Here is a 14305-nt window from a genome sequence, read left to right as displayed (position 1 = left end):
GGAGCGGTTTGTGTTTAGAACTAAATGCTCAGCAAGTTTCGTTCGAATCTGGTCTCCTTGTTAGAACTTAAGATTGTAAACTGTTCTTTCCATGGAAAGGAAGAACAGTACTGTAATTCGAATTATGAGATTATGAAGACCCCTTGGCAAATTAGCAGGAGGGATACGAAGACGAATCAGTCAGATCGGTTGGGAGGACGAAATAAGCCATTCAGTTGCTAGTAGGCAAAGTGTCATGACCTCTGCTAGTTACTGTAAATCGAATACTTTGTAATACATCTAAATTTACATTATACTTGTTTTTTTCGAACTGGTGTGTACAAAGATATTTTTGTAGCACTGTGTTTTCACTTATCCACTTATAAAATGCAATTTGCAAATAACTTCACTAGATTTGCCTTCCCACACTATTTCACTGACTGAAAACTTTACGGTCTGCAACGAACAATCTCTTATACGTTTTGTCTTTTTTCTACGCCTAACAGAATTTGATGTTTGACCTATACAGGTCAAATATGGAGTCGTACAAAAACACAACAGAATTCCACATGTCTATGCTTAATACTGCATGCTGTTTAAACCCAGAGAAGCCACTTTCTGTACAATCTACTTATCAGTAATGGCTTCTTACATGAATAGTGGTCCTCTAAACCTATATTGACAAATGACTGCACAGTTTGTGCACTTGTCTTCATGGCTGTCTAATAATTAAATATTATTGTATTCAATTAAAACGCATTAATGTAAAATGATACTAGACAAACAATTTATAAACAAGTCCATAGTTTAAGTATTAAACACAAACACTGACAGTTGTAAAATTATTTTCACTTCTTTAAAACTGTTAGTATTTGTGTTTGTAAATTCTGACATTTTTATCTTACTTTAATATTCACTTTTCCACTGATCAAATGCATGTCCCCAAGAAGAGCCGAGACGAGAGAAGATTTTCCAGCACCGACTCGACCAACTACGGCTATCAATTTACCAGGCGGTATTGAAATATCAATGTGTTTCAGTATTGGATCCTCTTTTCCCGACCAGCAAAATGTACCATTTTTTATGACTATGGAATCAGCTGAAAATAAACAATATAATCAGCGGTTTTCATAAATAATTTAAAATCAAACAATACTTACAGTATGATGAATCAGAAGTAACATATTGATTCAATTCTTCCTGGCTTAAAAACTTATTTATTCTTTTTATAGAAACATTAACCTGAATTTAAAATAATTTTAATAATTATCATCTATTATTTAAGATAAACTCAAATTCCCCAGATTTGTTTCATTCATTTTTTTCAATTGATCAAAATTATTTAAATATTTTATAAACTTTTATATTAATTGAAATATAATCGTTGGAGTTTTTATACTAGTTTAAAAATGTAAAAAGTTATCTATGAAAAATAATTTCACATCCTTTTGTGAAATTAATCAGAAAATATCACCATTACATTATTTTTTTTTAATAGTAATTCTTTAAACCTAACAATTCTCAACAAAAATTAAATTAATAAAAACATTTAGTCCCATTGAAATTCGTAATAAATATACTCGGCAGTAAAAGTAAAGCTCATGAGAATTAGAGTAAGAAGTTTAGCAACACAGTCACACTGTTGATGCTGAACGTGTTGCACTGCAAGTTCATGCTTTCACCAAATTGGCTCGTACTACTTACGCTCTCTTGCCATAATGATATATGCAAGGCACTACTAGACTATCAGTCACGCAAAGGAAACTGAACCTCTCCGGTCCAAAAGTTTGAGCATTGATGACACGTGATATGTCAGTCCACATCACACTTTACCCAAGCTAACCCGACTCTTACATGACAAATTATTTCTTATAATTTTATTTTAAAAACTTCCTAAATAATTGAAATAATTAAACATAATCTCCTCTCAGCTACCTCTTACGTAATGCCCAGTCTGTTCCCCTAATTGCACTCCTGACAAGGGTTGCCAACCCCGAAAAAGAAAATAGGCTACTAAAGCAGTCTAAAAGGGCTAACAAGTAAAAGCTATCTTACTCTAGTTAATGGAAAGAGAAGGAAGAAAGGAGCATGGCTTTGACAGCTTCAATGCAGCATGTAGTCTACGCTTAAGATATCAACTATGGGGATATTAATACAGTAAAGTTAAGAAGTCTGCAGCCAAAATCATAATATCAAATAATGCTTTTCTGATCATTCTGATGCACTTTTACTCTTTGATTCTCGAAATTATCATAATTACATGGGCATCAATTCAAAAATGATTAGCTTCCTTTCTAGCAACAGTTTTTTTTTTTTTTTTTTTTTTTGCAACAGCAGGATTTTTTTGTGTTTACAAATTCATTATCAAGTTAATGAGCTAATTGTGTATTACAGCTATCGAGGACGATAGTGAAATTCAAAATTTTGGAAAGGAGTAACTTTCAAATTCAAATACAAACGTGTTTCCAGTTGAAATTTGTCAGCCAGTCAAAAGCATAATTTCGGTGCTAGATAGATGGAAGTCAAGACCAAATATGGAAAGCCAGGAGACCCCGATTAACGATATAGGAACTACCAGTCTTAACCGGAAGTCACGAAATTTCAATACAAAAATTTTCCCTGATCAGAGTTACACAGATGGCCGGCATCACTGTTGTTATCAGGAAAAGTGTGATGTACAGGGGCAGGACACTATTAATTTAAGGGTGGAGGGCATGTATTTTAAATTAAATAAATTAGTAAGATTAAAAATTGCAGCCTGGCATTGTAACATCGTCACAATCATTTTTGCTAATTTAGAAGATAATTTATTCCATGGCCGGCACAACTTCCCTACCATCAAATGTCACCCTACGCCACTGATTTATAATAGGGGTTAATATATTTGGATTTATAAGCTTCATTTAAGTTTCCAAAATTGATGCTCTCAAGAATATGTTTACAACTAAAAAATTTATTGTTACTTTTTCAAAAAATTAACAATGAATTTAGAAGCTTTACTAAGAAAAGCTGCATATTTTGTCAAGTATAATCTAAGACTAACATAAATCAGACTAGTTATATAAGAGATATTTAAATCTAAATTTATTCAAATATAGTAAAGATTTTCGTGATAATTGTTTTTCATCACAATAAACTGATAACTTTTATTGCAATTAAAATTTACATCTTAAGAAACTTTAGTTAAATTTAATGAATAATAACTTAACAATTTCACAATATTTTAATTGAGATATTTCAAAAATTATATAAATATAAAAATAAGCATAGCTAAATTCTGGGAAGTTTCATTTTGTAAAATAAAAGGATTGTAATAACATAAAATAATAATTACCAACACTAATGTTGTTATCAAATTAGGCAACATTGTCATGGGAAATCGAAGGAGATTGAAGAGCGAAATAGAAACAAATGCTTTGTTTGCATCCAAAATATTTGTTTCGTCTATAAAGACGTACGTGGCAAACGTTGCTAAGGCCACCTTTTAATAAAAGTACGAAATATAGAACATTTAATTTCACTTAATTCTAATAACTGTTTAGTTTTTTCTTACTTTATTTCTTCCGAGAAACCTACCATTATGGGAGCAGACAACCAACAGAAAATAGATGCCACATTTAAATAAGCAATTATTTTTAACTGATCGATTTCTTTGTCTCTTATCTTTAATATAATTTTCCGAAATGGTTCTTCCCAAGCGTACAACTTTAAAACTTTCATGCCATTAAGAATTTCACTCATAAGTTTCACTCTGTTATCTTTATTTGTCATTTGCTGAACCTGAAATCATAAAAGTTCTAAATTATATAATGAATTTTGAATTAACGCAAGATCTGGGGTATAATTACTAAATGCAAAAATTGCAGAAATTTTCTATTATCTCTTAAATTAAGATAAAAGATGTACAATAAGTGTACTTTTAAATTTTTATAGAAACCTTTGTTATTAAATAACAATTTCATATGATAAAATATTAAGAATAACATTGTAAAAATTGACATTGTCTATTATCAAGGGACAACAAAATTTTTAACAATTTATAAAATACATTTCTTTTTACTAATTCAAGTAATTCTGGAGGAAAATATTTCAAATCTGCTAGCCTCAGTCCTATTCCCATTGAGTGCTACCCATTTCTGCATGTAAATGGAGGTTCAAGAACGACATTAATTCAACAGTGATGAATAGATAATTACACAGCTTTATTCAAGCTTAGTAAAGAATTTGGCAGACAGATTGATTTCTTTCACAAGGTTATAAAAAATTTGTGCAAACAAATCTTTAACATAAAGTTTCTCAATCTTGTAGATACGTAGTTAAATTGATAGCCACCCCTGTCCATTGTTCCACATAATAAAATTCTGTTTATTTAATTAATAAGCTTATCTTTCATGGATTTGTGAACAGCATATGTTACTTTATAATGTAATTGGATAAATGTGAAACAAAATGAATTTAAACAGTTGATATGAATATGCTTAATTCAACCCTAACAAAATGTAAACAGTCCAAAGTGGCTTATTTCTAGATGTAAACAATTAGAAATGTGACTATCTTAGAGTTTTAATTAATAAAAAATTATTGATTTGTAGAAAGAAGCTATTTGGATTTTTTATACAAGTAAACTGTAAGTTTAAACAATTAAAATTGTCTAAAAATGATTATATAAAACTATATTAAAATTTGTATTTTTAAAATTTATTTATTTTGCCTTTGATGTATTCAATAACAAATCTCGGTACATTAATAACAAGTTAATAATCAGGATTATAATAATAACTTTTATTCAAAACTTACCTGCAGTTTCTTTATTTTATTGGCAATTATTCCGTTTAATGGAATCATTAAAATCATCACTGCAATTCCAGCTAGAACAGAAGGACCTAATAAATTCCATAAAAAGTATACAGCCAAGATAATCTGAAGTGGTGCCGACCATAGAAGATTTAAATAAGTCATGAGATCCATGAATCTTTGAGAATCGACGGACATTAAATTAACAATTTCTCCAACTGTTGACTCACTTCGTGCACTACTGGAAAGCTGAAGAGACTGAAATAATAATTTTAAAAATTATGTAGTTTCACTTCCTTATTATTATTTTTATGTTTTGTTGAAATATTCTTGTCCTTACTAGTTGACACTAATGTCTACTACTAAGCCGATACAAGATCGAGGCTTAGCCATCACCGTATTGGTCGAAATTTAAAGTCGACTGCCAATTTTGGAATTATTTTTTGAAGAAAATTAGGACTCGTATATAAGTAGACCTTGTATTATTTTTATTTACATACAAAAAGTTGGCAGTTTGCATTAAAAAAGTTTGGAAAGTCATTCAAACAATAGTTCATTCCCTTCATCTTCATGGGAACTTTCATTGTCACCGTTCTTCATTCCTACTTCATTCTCATCATGGTCTTCGGCCTCTTTGAACAGCGTATAACATTCTGTTCTGTCCAAGTTATTAGTAATATAACATTTCTTAACGCCTTTTATAATTATATTTTCACCAAAAATCTTTCATAAAGTCTACTGTTATTCTAACTTTCACAAGAACGCAGAATTTTTATTATTTTTTATTTATGCAATTATGAAAATGAGTAGCGTGCAATTACATTTCTTTACTTGGAAAGTGGAAAAAGTTTTACAAATTTGTATTTTCAAACCTCTGGGAATCAATCGGGTAAATGAATTTTTGATTTCTTTCTTAGTAATTTTTACAAATGGCATTTAAATCATACCTAGTCGATCGCTAACTGTACTTGTTTTTAATAGCAATATAGCCTATGCATTAGATATCATTTGTCACTTGTAATATAGATAACTTGTTGGTTATTTTTTATCGACATCAATAAAAAACTTAGAGCAAAATCAAAACAATGTCCTATGTACCATCAGTAGGCAGCCCGGCATGTCCACCGCAGCAGGAAAAATAGGCTTCCTGACATATTTAACGCGTATTCCGGAAAACGTACTTGCAGTTTATGACTTTCGAAAATAGCGAGGTTGAGGCCGAAGTTTTCAACGCGAAAACGTGTACGTCGGACGTTCTGCGCCGCTTTCCTGTAAGCCTAGAAGTTTGGCAATGGCCTTGGGAATGACGAGCCTGATTCTACTGGCTTTTCAAACGCCATTGTCAAACTCCTAGGCTTACAGGAAAGCGGCGCTGAACGTCCGACGCACACGTTTTCGCGTTGAAAACTTCGGCCTCAACCTCGCTAATAAAAATGAAACTTTCTGTTTCGTTTCCTCTTGTATTCTGTATTCGTAACTGTCTAAAACATTGTAAACCTATTTTATAAAATCTAAGACATAGTCATATCGAATGCATTAATTTATAGTTACAATAAAAATGTACACTTTAAAAGAATAAATTTTGTAATAAATTTATAGAAATCTTTTCCTGCAAGTTTTGACCATTGCTGGATTAGTACATACTCCTAGGAGTAAAAAAAAGTTACCAAATTAAATTTTTGTAGAAGTTACTGAAATTGACTAATCCTGTTGAATATAATATAAAAAAATCGATTTACAATCGTGCCAAACACTTAATTCCCGCTCATAGTTTGCGGGCTGCAGCGTGACGAGTCACAACTTGACTGACATTTAGCTCCGCTAAACAATTGATGCATCAAAATTTAGCATCTGCTTAACTCTGTACGACGTGTACCACAGACAGTTATCGGACAATAATATGTAGGTCAAGAGCAATTTTTATTCCTTTAAAACTAGGAAGAAGCATCGAGTAATATTCGGGACAATGCGGTATTTTGTTTTTGTACTTTCTATGTAAATTATGTATTTGTATCTAAAAATTTCCAAACTATGTGACACGTATCAGGGCAGCTTTCTGTAACGAGATGTAAGCGCTGTTATTAAGACCTAATGTTCCTAGAATTTTATGTAGTAGCCGCCAGGAGTCGCGCTGAGTGGCGCAAAAATCGCCACTTCGCGATATTTTTATTAAAGTGGCGATAAAAACCTTAGTCCGCTTATTTGGACATTCAAGGCGAAATTAAATTGTAATGTACGCTTCAGCTAAAGCAAAAAATCTTGATATGACAGAACTTGTAAAATACTGTTTAAGCATTGTGATCAAATGTGCTATTCGGGATTATTCATTTAAAAATTATTCAAAAATGACCCTTATTTCTAAGTGACAGCTTAACGTGTTACTTGCTTTCCTGACTTCAAACCGATAAGGCTATCAGCGCTTGCATTAATTAGTAAGTATGACTGGTGGTGCTAAATAAGTTGAAATGACAAAAAAACTTTAAAACTGATTGGTGTTTTTTTGTTTTTAATTTTTCAGAGCGATCTCTGGTAGCCTGTATGTGATATGACACCTGTGCAGTAGAGGACTTCAACCACAAATCCATTCTCCGCTGTACTTTATTTTGTGGGAAGATTCTGATCATTTAGTAAACTTTTTTATGTAAATAAGTAAATAAACCAAAATACATTACATCAAAGCAAAAGCAATTCATAGTATCTCACATATATGATTGTTATATCACTAAATAACTACCAACTACGTATGTACAAAATACATCCCACACGTATTTCCAGAAAACACTAACATTGCACAACAATACTACACTTTAAACTTCATATATACATCCATTAAAGTTTGTTTTTAAGTTATGGCAACTCAACACTTGGAAGATCTGCCTAAGGGGATGCCTTCCAGGAGGTCTTTTTAAAGGAAACTGGCCCCTATTTAGGCGTTACAGACGTAGAGAAAACCCGGAAAACTCTACGTGGCCAGCCCATCCGAGCGAGGCGCAATCCCACGACCGAACTCCCAGTGCTCAGGGAACGAAGACCGCTGGCCACTGGTGGGCCAAGCGGTCTTCGTTCGTCCATTAAAATTGATCAAATATGCATAAAGAAAAATTGTTCGCGAAAACGTCCTAATTCATTCTGGTTCTGTCTATCTCTAAACCAGTGATTCCCAAACTTTCAGTCACTTCCCCCTTGATTCCATAAACTTATACCCGACACTCCCCAACCGTACCCCAACGCCCCCAACCCGTTTTCCCTTGTGTGAGAAAGACTTGGAAATAATCTTACAAAAGCTTTTCTACATACTATACTGTACGGTACATTACACCAAAAAAAGTGCTTAAGAGTTGATGAAAAAGATGTAGAATAGCACCTTTTATAAAAGTGTCCAGTAGCTTTGAATGTAGCTACTAACATAGAAATTCGTACATATGTGCTCCATACTGGGTGCATTCAAAATGTCAGAAGGTTGAACCCTCCGAATGTAAACTCTTAACTGTCCCCACTGCAAGATCGTTTATCCATCGTTAAAGCTAAAAGCAATCTTCTCTTTTAAGCCCACCGTAAACTAGGCAATATCGAAGAAAACTGGTCGAACGAAATTCGTTCGATCGTCGCACGGTCGACTATCGATTGCCCAATCATCGATTGAACATCATTTCACGTCATACCCGTCGATGAAAAGTAGACAGTCCGTTCGACGCCTGTCAGATCATTTGTCACGTTTCGGCCATATCTTCGCTAGGCTGGGATTACAAAACAGAAAGCTGTTTGATAAATTTTCATAGATGTAAGAATACAAATTATTTCATTGATCTTATTGAAATTTATAAATCTATCATGTTTCCGTCTTATTTATTACATCTCTGCCAAATAGACAACAAATTGAAGCAGCTGAAGCGGACGACGATTTTACAAAACTTACCGAGCAATAGGGCAGTTCGCAGAGGGATAGACAAATGTCCATTGGTTCTGTAGAACTACCTCACGAGTTATATCACTTGCGACGACATTGCTAAATCGTCGAAGAAAAACACTTTCATGTGACCATAACAATTGCTTCTGACGAAAGCGACGACATTCCGTGGTTTGAGGCGGACTATACGGTTCAGCTACAACCAAAAACTGAAAAAGATGTCTGTCAGAGAGTGATTCCAGAATCTGTACATGCGGCTGTATTCTGTTCCTACTTCAGTTCCGGTGGCAAGTATTATAGATAGTCAACAGAAGCACCATTTGGTCCCCAGTGGATAAAGAGATTGGAAGCTTTGCCTTACCTTCATAGAAACCTGTGGCACAAATATTTAGTAAGTACCTTACGGCAATGTACCGGTGTGCAGATGGTATTCTCATATTTTGGAAAGATCCAGAACAATATAAGAACTATAAGAACTTCATCAAACAAATCAACAACATGAACATAACACTGGAGGTTGACCAAGTCCTCGGGTGATCGGTCATTATCTCGATATTACTACAGAAGTTGAACAAATCAAAATTGCAGTATGCCAGAAACCAATGTCTGTTCCATCTTACACGTAATGCGTGTTTCGAATCGTTGATCCTTAGAGCTTACCTATATTCATCAAAGGAAGGAGACTTATGGAAGGAAATCAAAGCAGTCACACAAACAACGATGTTTTTTGGTTTCTCCCGAAGCTGATACAGAACTTGACGACTAAAATGAAACGCCATATTGCCGCACAAGCAACTAAACTCAGAGACTCATAACGTAATTTTAACCGGATCACTCTTACCAAACGTAGGAATGCCCGGCTTCTCCGTAATAAAAGAACAGAGTAAGGTCTACTCGGTTCCAATTAAAAACAAACTGATAAAAAGAAGTTTTACATCGGGGCACATACCTGACTTTTAAAAGCCAGAATTTCCGAACATAAGGAAAATATAAAGAGGAAAACTCAACAGCCCTGGCTGCACAGCTCACAGTTGACAAAAAACAACCCCCAATGAGAAAATGTAAAATTAAACATTGTGAATACGAAATTTCTGCTGATAAAAATACCTGAAGAACTTTTAATTGCTATTACCAAGGTTTTTGTGATAAACGAAAAGAAAGGAGTGTATCTAGCGCCTGGAGTGTGGTTATTTCATCACAGAAGTAGATTAAACAGTAAATTATATCCAGCAGCTCCCCGAGCCCACCAGTGGGCGAGTGGTCTTCGTTCCCACACTTGAGTGGCCTAGATCCTGAACTTCTGACTGGGGTTCGCGCCTTGATCGGATGGGCTGGCAGCATGGAGTTTTCCGGGTTTTCTCCATGACGCCTGAATAGGGGGCCAGTTTCCCATAAAAAGTTCTCCCGGAAGGCATTCTTTCCCCGCGTGCGATTAAGCCATTCTATAAGGCCGGTTCTTCGGCGCCTAGCGATCACCCACAAGTCCCTCGGAGTAAAAAGCGAATATCCACAAAACTCCATATGAACCACCAAGAAAGAAGAAGCTTCCCATGATCCTACTGTTTAATCTTCTCTTCAAAGTCTAGAAAGTGAAGTAATTATCTGTGCATTGTGTCATTTAACAAAATTTTTATTCGAATTTGAAAATGTTATAACTCTGTATTCGAACTTAAGCAACTGTTCTATTCGATTATAAGACATTTAACGTTTGGATCTGATGACAGAACGGAACGATCCCAAAATACGCTCAATCACATTAAAAAGTTCACTCCTTTAAATAATTTTATAGTGTTTTGTTTCAAGTTTAATCATGGAATTGTCTAATTCAGCCTCGTGGTGCAATATACAACAGAATTTTCAATTTTAGAATTTCACTTAAACGAACACGGTAAAATGGAAACGATGCCATTAGAATGGTACTATTAGACACATCAGTTCGATCAAATACCCATGAAACAAACGATCAGAACATGAAGTACAACTGTTGCCAGCGCACTCACTACGTGAGTTGGATCTTAGTGTATGGAGTCGACTGAATATTGAGTGACGCATGTTTTATATTTTGTAAAACTAGTTAATATTAATTTAACGTTTTATGTAATATTATTCATTTTAAAGTTGGTTGCTATAGAAATGCGTGTTCCTTTAAATTGCATATATTGTTCTATTTATTCATTGTTTGTTCATCGTTTAAACTTTTTACACCCGAAGAAGTCTATTTTTGGATGAAAGTGATTGTTTAAAGATAAGTTACATGATGTTAATATATAACTATTTTATCATAATTTGTATTTGTCTAATGTGGTTTTAACAAAACCGTTTTATCAAACGGTTAAGGAATACAAATTCACACTAAATATTTTTGTTAGGAATTATCTAGATAAAATGCTTAATGTGTGTATATGAGAACAGTTTTATTATACAAAGTTTAACATTAACCATTAAAAGAAATGATTTTCATATTATTTATAATGTACAAGTTCATACAGTAATGTGGTGTTTTCTAAGGCATTCATTTTCACCAACAATTGAATATAATGACAAATATGTAAAGGGCTGAAGTTTGTATTGTAAATCATGTGTATTTTAAAATTTACATAACATGAACAAAATTCTCCACTTGAATCAATAGTAAATTCCATAGTTGCAGCCTGAACTCGTGAATTTTACCCTACTAACACTAGATGCAAATGATGGAATGTGCTGTACTAATAAATAATTTCAATATATAATATATAACATAGATAATATAAAACAGTTTATACAAAAAAATTTATTATTTGGAAATGAGCTGAATTGAACAGAGGAAAGCTATTGTTAAACTTAATATACCATTAGCCCAACAGTTTTGTTTATAAGTTGTACTTTGGAAACAGAAATTGTTATGTAAATTACAAATAAAAACTGGTTAAGAAAAGTTTTGAATCGACTTGTTAGTTCCCTGTTTATCCAAAGCCAGTACACCAAGAAAACAATTGAAGAATTTAACTATTCTTCCAAGATATTTGTTGTGATGAATTTTCAAATAGTCAGTATCACCTAAATGACACATTGTGTATAAATATTACCATTAATGACCAAAGCAAATAATAATGCAGCATGTCTTTTCATATTTTTTACATTTTTTTTTATTAAATAAACTAAATTGTTTTAAAGTAAAATAAAATACTTTTGAGTAATCAGCTTACTCAAAAGTGCAAATAGTTAAATTTGAAAACCCAAACTTCTAAAAATCAAATTTTTTAAAATATATTTCAAGGTTATTATATTATTATAAAGTATCTAAAGCATGTTTTTGAATTTGTAATCCAAATTTTGAATATTAAAATCAAATTGTTATAAATTTATAATGATTATGAATAGAACTGATTCTATATCAGCTGCCTTTTGTTACATAATGAACATGCAGAAAAATTAATCACTGGTGTTCATTATTTGCATTCAATAACCACAACTCTTCCAAATAGGAGGATAAACACTCATAAAATTATATTTACATAATTCTATAATAAAATATAGTAGAAGAATTAATTATTGATGAGACAACTTTAGCTGCAGCTGTTTTAGTGGGAAAAAATATTTTCAAGTTGTGTAAAATATTTAAACTTTACCTTTGTGTAGATTGCAGAAATCAAAACTGTTCTTACTCTCATTCCAGTTACAAACATGTAATTGAAATAAACTCCAACGATTATTGATTGAAGGAGAATTGTGACAAACATGGCAAGAACATATGTGATTCCTTTCCACAAAGGCTCATCTCCTGCTGTAAAGTTAATCAATAATCTATATAAAAAATAATGCAATTATTAAATACATGACATGCTTTTTTATAATTTAGAAAGTTTAGAATTTTAAACACTTACCCAAGTATTTGAGGATTTACAAATTGTAAAATGTCATAAATTAACTTTAATGAAGAACCTCCCAAAAAGTATAATCCAAATGTTTTAATCAAAATTGAGACAATATTTATTTCAATTTTTTTGTTGGAAGTTTTCATTCTTGAATTACTGCATAAAATGAAAATATATTTGTCTATTCATTGTCTAATAAATATGACATAAAATTCTATTATTTTTCAGCATAGATCTACATCTTTTTTAATGTGAAAGATAGCTGAATTTTCTTCGTGTATTGGTAAAATACAAGATATATTGTACTTAGTTATATTATATGAGAAAAATTAGGAGAAATTACTTTCATTTTGGTATAATTAGAATGTAAAAGTTTAGATATATCAGATGTCGAATGATTGGGAAAAAAAGTTCTACACACATAGAAGAAGTCTTTACTTGTAGAATTGTATTTCATATTTTAGCTGTTATTTTGGAATATTTAAAGTAGAAACACATTTAAAGATAAAAAGTCCAGTAGTTAATAATGTATCTGATAATTTTGCAGTTTAAGTTAATTATTATGAAAGTTATACATTAAGATTTTGTATAAAAATATTTTGCAAACTAAAATAAAAACAAAAATTTATGATGAATTTGAAATATTTTTTAGTGTTTTATGAATTTTATAGCTAAATTAATAAATTAGGAGAAAACATTATATTGGAAATTGAAAAATTATTCTGAGATCAAACTGACAATTATATCTTCAAAAGTTTATTTTAATAATTTTTAAAATATTTCAATAAGTTCTTTGATTATACACCATATTTTCACACAAAAGCATGCTTTCTATAAATATCATTTTTGCATTTTTGATACACACATCCTGTTTTGCTCATAAGAGCATGCTCATACGTTTGCCAGTTTATTATGGCTTGCAATACTACTGCACTGCTGTGTCCTGCAAATTAAATGTAAATGTACTGATTTAGTAACCATTCAGTCATATCTCTGAAGTAACCATTATCAGAAATAAAAAGCTAAAATAAAATAAATGCTTTTGATACTATAGAATTTTTAAGTGAGTGTTTTTAAATACTGTGCAGAACATAGAGCTAATTTTACCCCATCTGTAAGAGTGTACTCATGTATAAGAACATGCTTTTATTTGTGAAGAAATATGGTAAATATGTATATTTTTGAAATTGTAATTATCACTAAACAGCATTTATGAGTATAAATTGTAGTTAAACTGAATATAAATATGATAATTAATATATTCTTACTCAAGTAAGAATGATTTGATATTTTATTAGGCTATAGTAGACAAATATCAAATTACATGTTCATTTCTGCTTAATATATGAATTTCTCTAACCTAATAACTTACTCTGAATCACATATTTGTTTCTTCCAATAATGATTGAATGTTGGAAGTATACTCAAAGTTTCATCTTCAGGCCTCAATAACCATAAATCTGACTGTTTTAATGGTCTCTTCCAACCCAAAACTGCTAAGCTATATTTGTATTAAAAAAACAATAAGTTTAATTAATTATTTTTATTAACTTTCAAAATTTTTATGAGATATCAGATAATTTATATAAAATCAATATAAAAACTGTTAAAGTAAACTTATTGCAAAAAATTATTTATATTGTAATTTTAAAACACTAAAAGAAAAAGAAATTTATATAATTTGAAATTATCAAGTGTTTTTTTTTATACAGGGAAAGCAGCCAAAGGTTAAGATAGAATAAAATGTCTTTCTCAAAATAGCAGCTAC

General features: G+C 31.6%; 1 protein-coding gene across 2 annotated transcripts in view; it reads right to left on the bottom strand.

Annotated features, from left to right (window-relative positions):
- LOC136971014 (multidrug resistance-associated protein 1-like) overlaps positions 1–14305 on the bottom strand; it is a 40393-nt gene that overhangs the window by 15538 nt on the left and 10550 nt on the right. For both annotated transcript variants that reach the window (XM_067265500.1, XM_067265499.1), the window contains exons 7-14: positions 13910–14038; positions 12547–12693; positions 12292–12466; positions 4777–5031; positions 3556–3759; positions 3314–3460; positions 1140–1221; positions 885–1078 (exon numbers count right to left, since the gene is read on the bottom strand). In XM_067265500.1, coding sequence (XP_067121601.1) covers positions 885–1078; positions 1140–1221; positions 3314–3460; positions 3556–3759; positions 4777–5031; positions 12292–12466; positions 12547–12693; positions 13910–14038 — 1333 coding nt within the window. The remainder of the gene's footprint in view (positions 1–884; positions 1079–1139; positions 1222–3313; positions 3461–3555; positions 3760–4776; positions 5032–12291; positions 12467–12546; positions 12694–13909; positions 14039–14305) is intronic.

This window comes from Centruroides vittatus, unplaced genomic scaffold (assembly GCF_030686945.1).
Source record: "Centruroides vittatus isolate TY-2023 unplaced genomic scaffold, ASM3068694v2 contig_2259, whole genome shotgun sequence".
Taxonomy (NCBI): domain Eukaryota; kingdom Metazoa; phylum Arthropoda; class Arachnida; order Scorpiones; family Buthidae; genus Centruroides; species Centruroides vittatus.
This window is presented reverse-complemented; position numbering and strand designations above follow the sequence as displayed.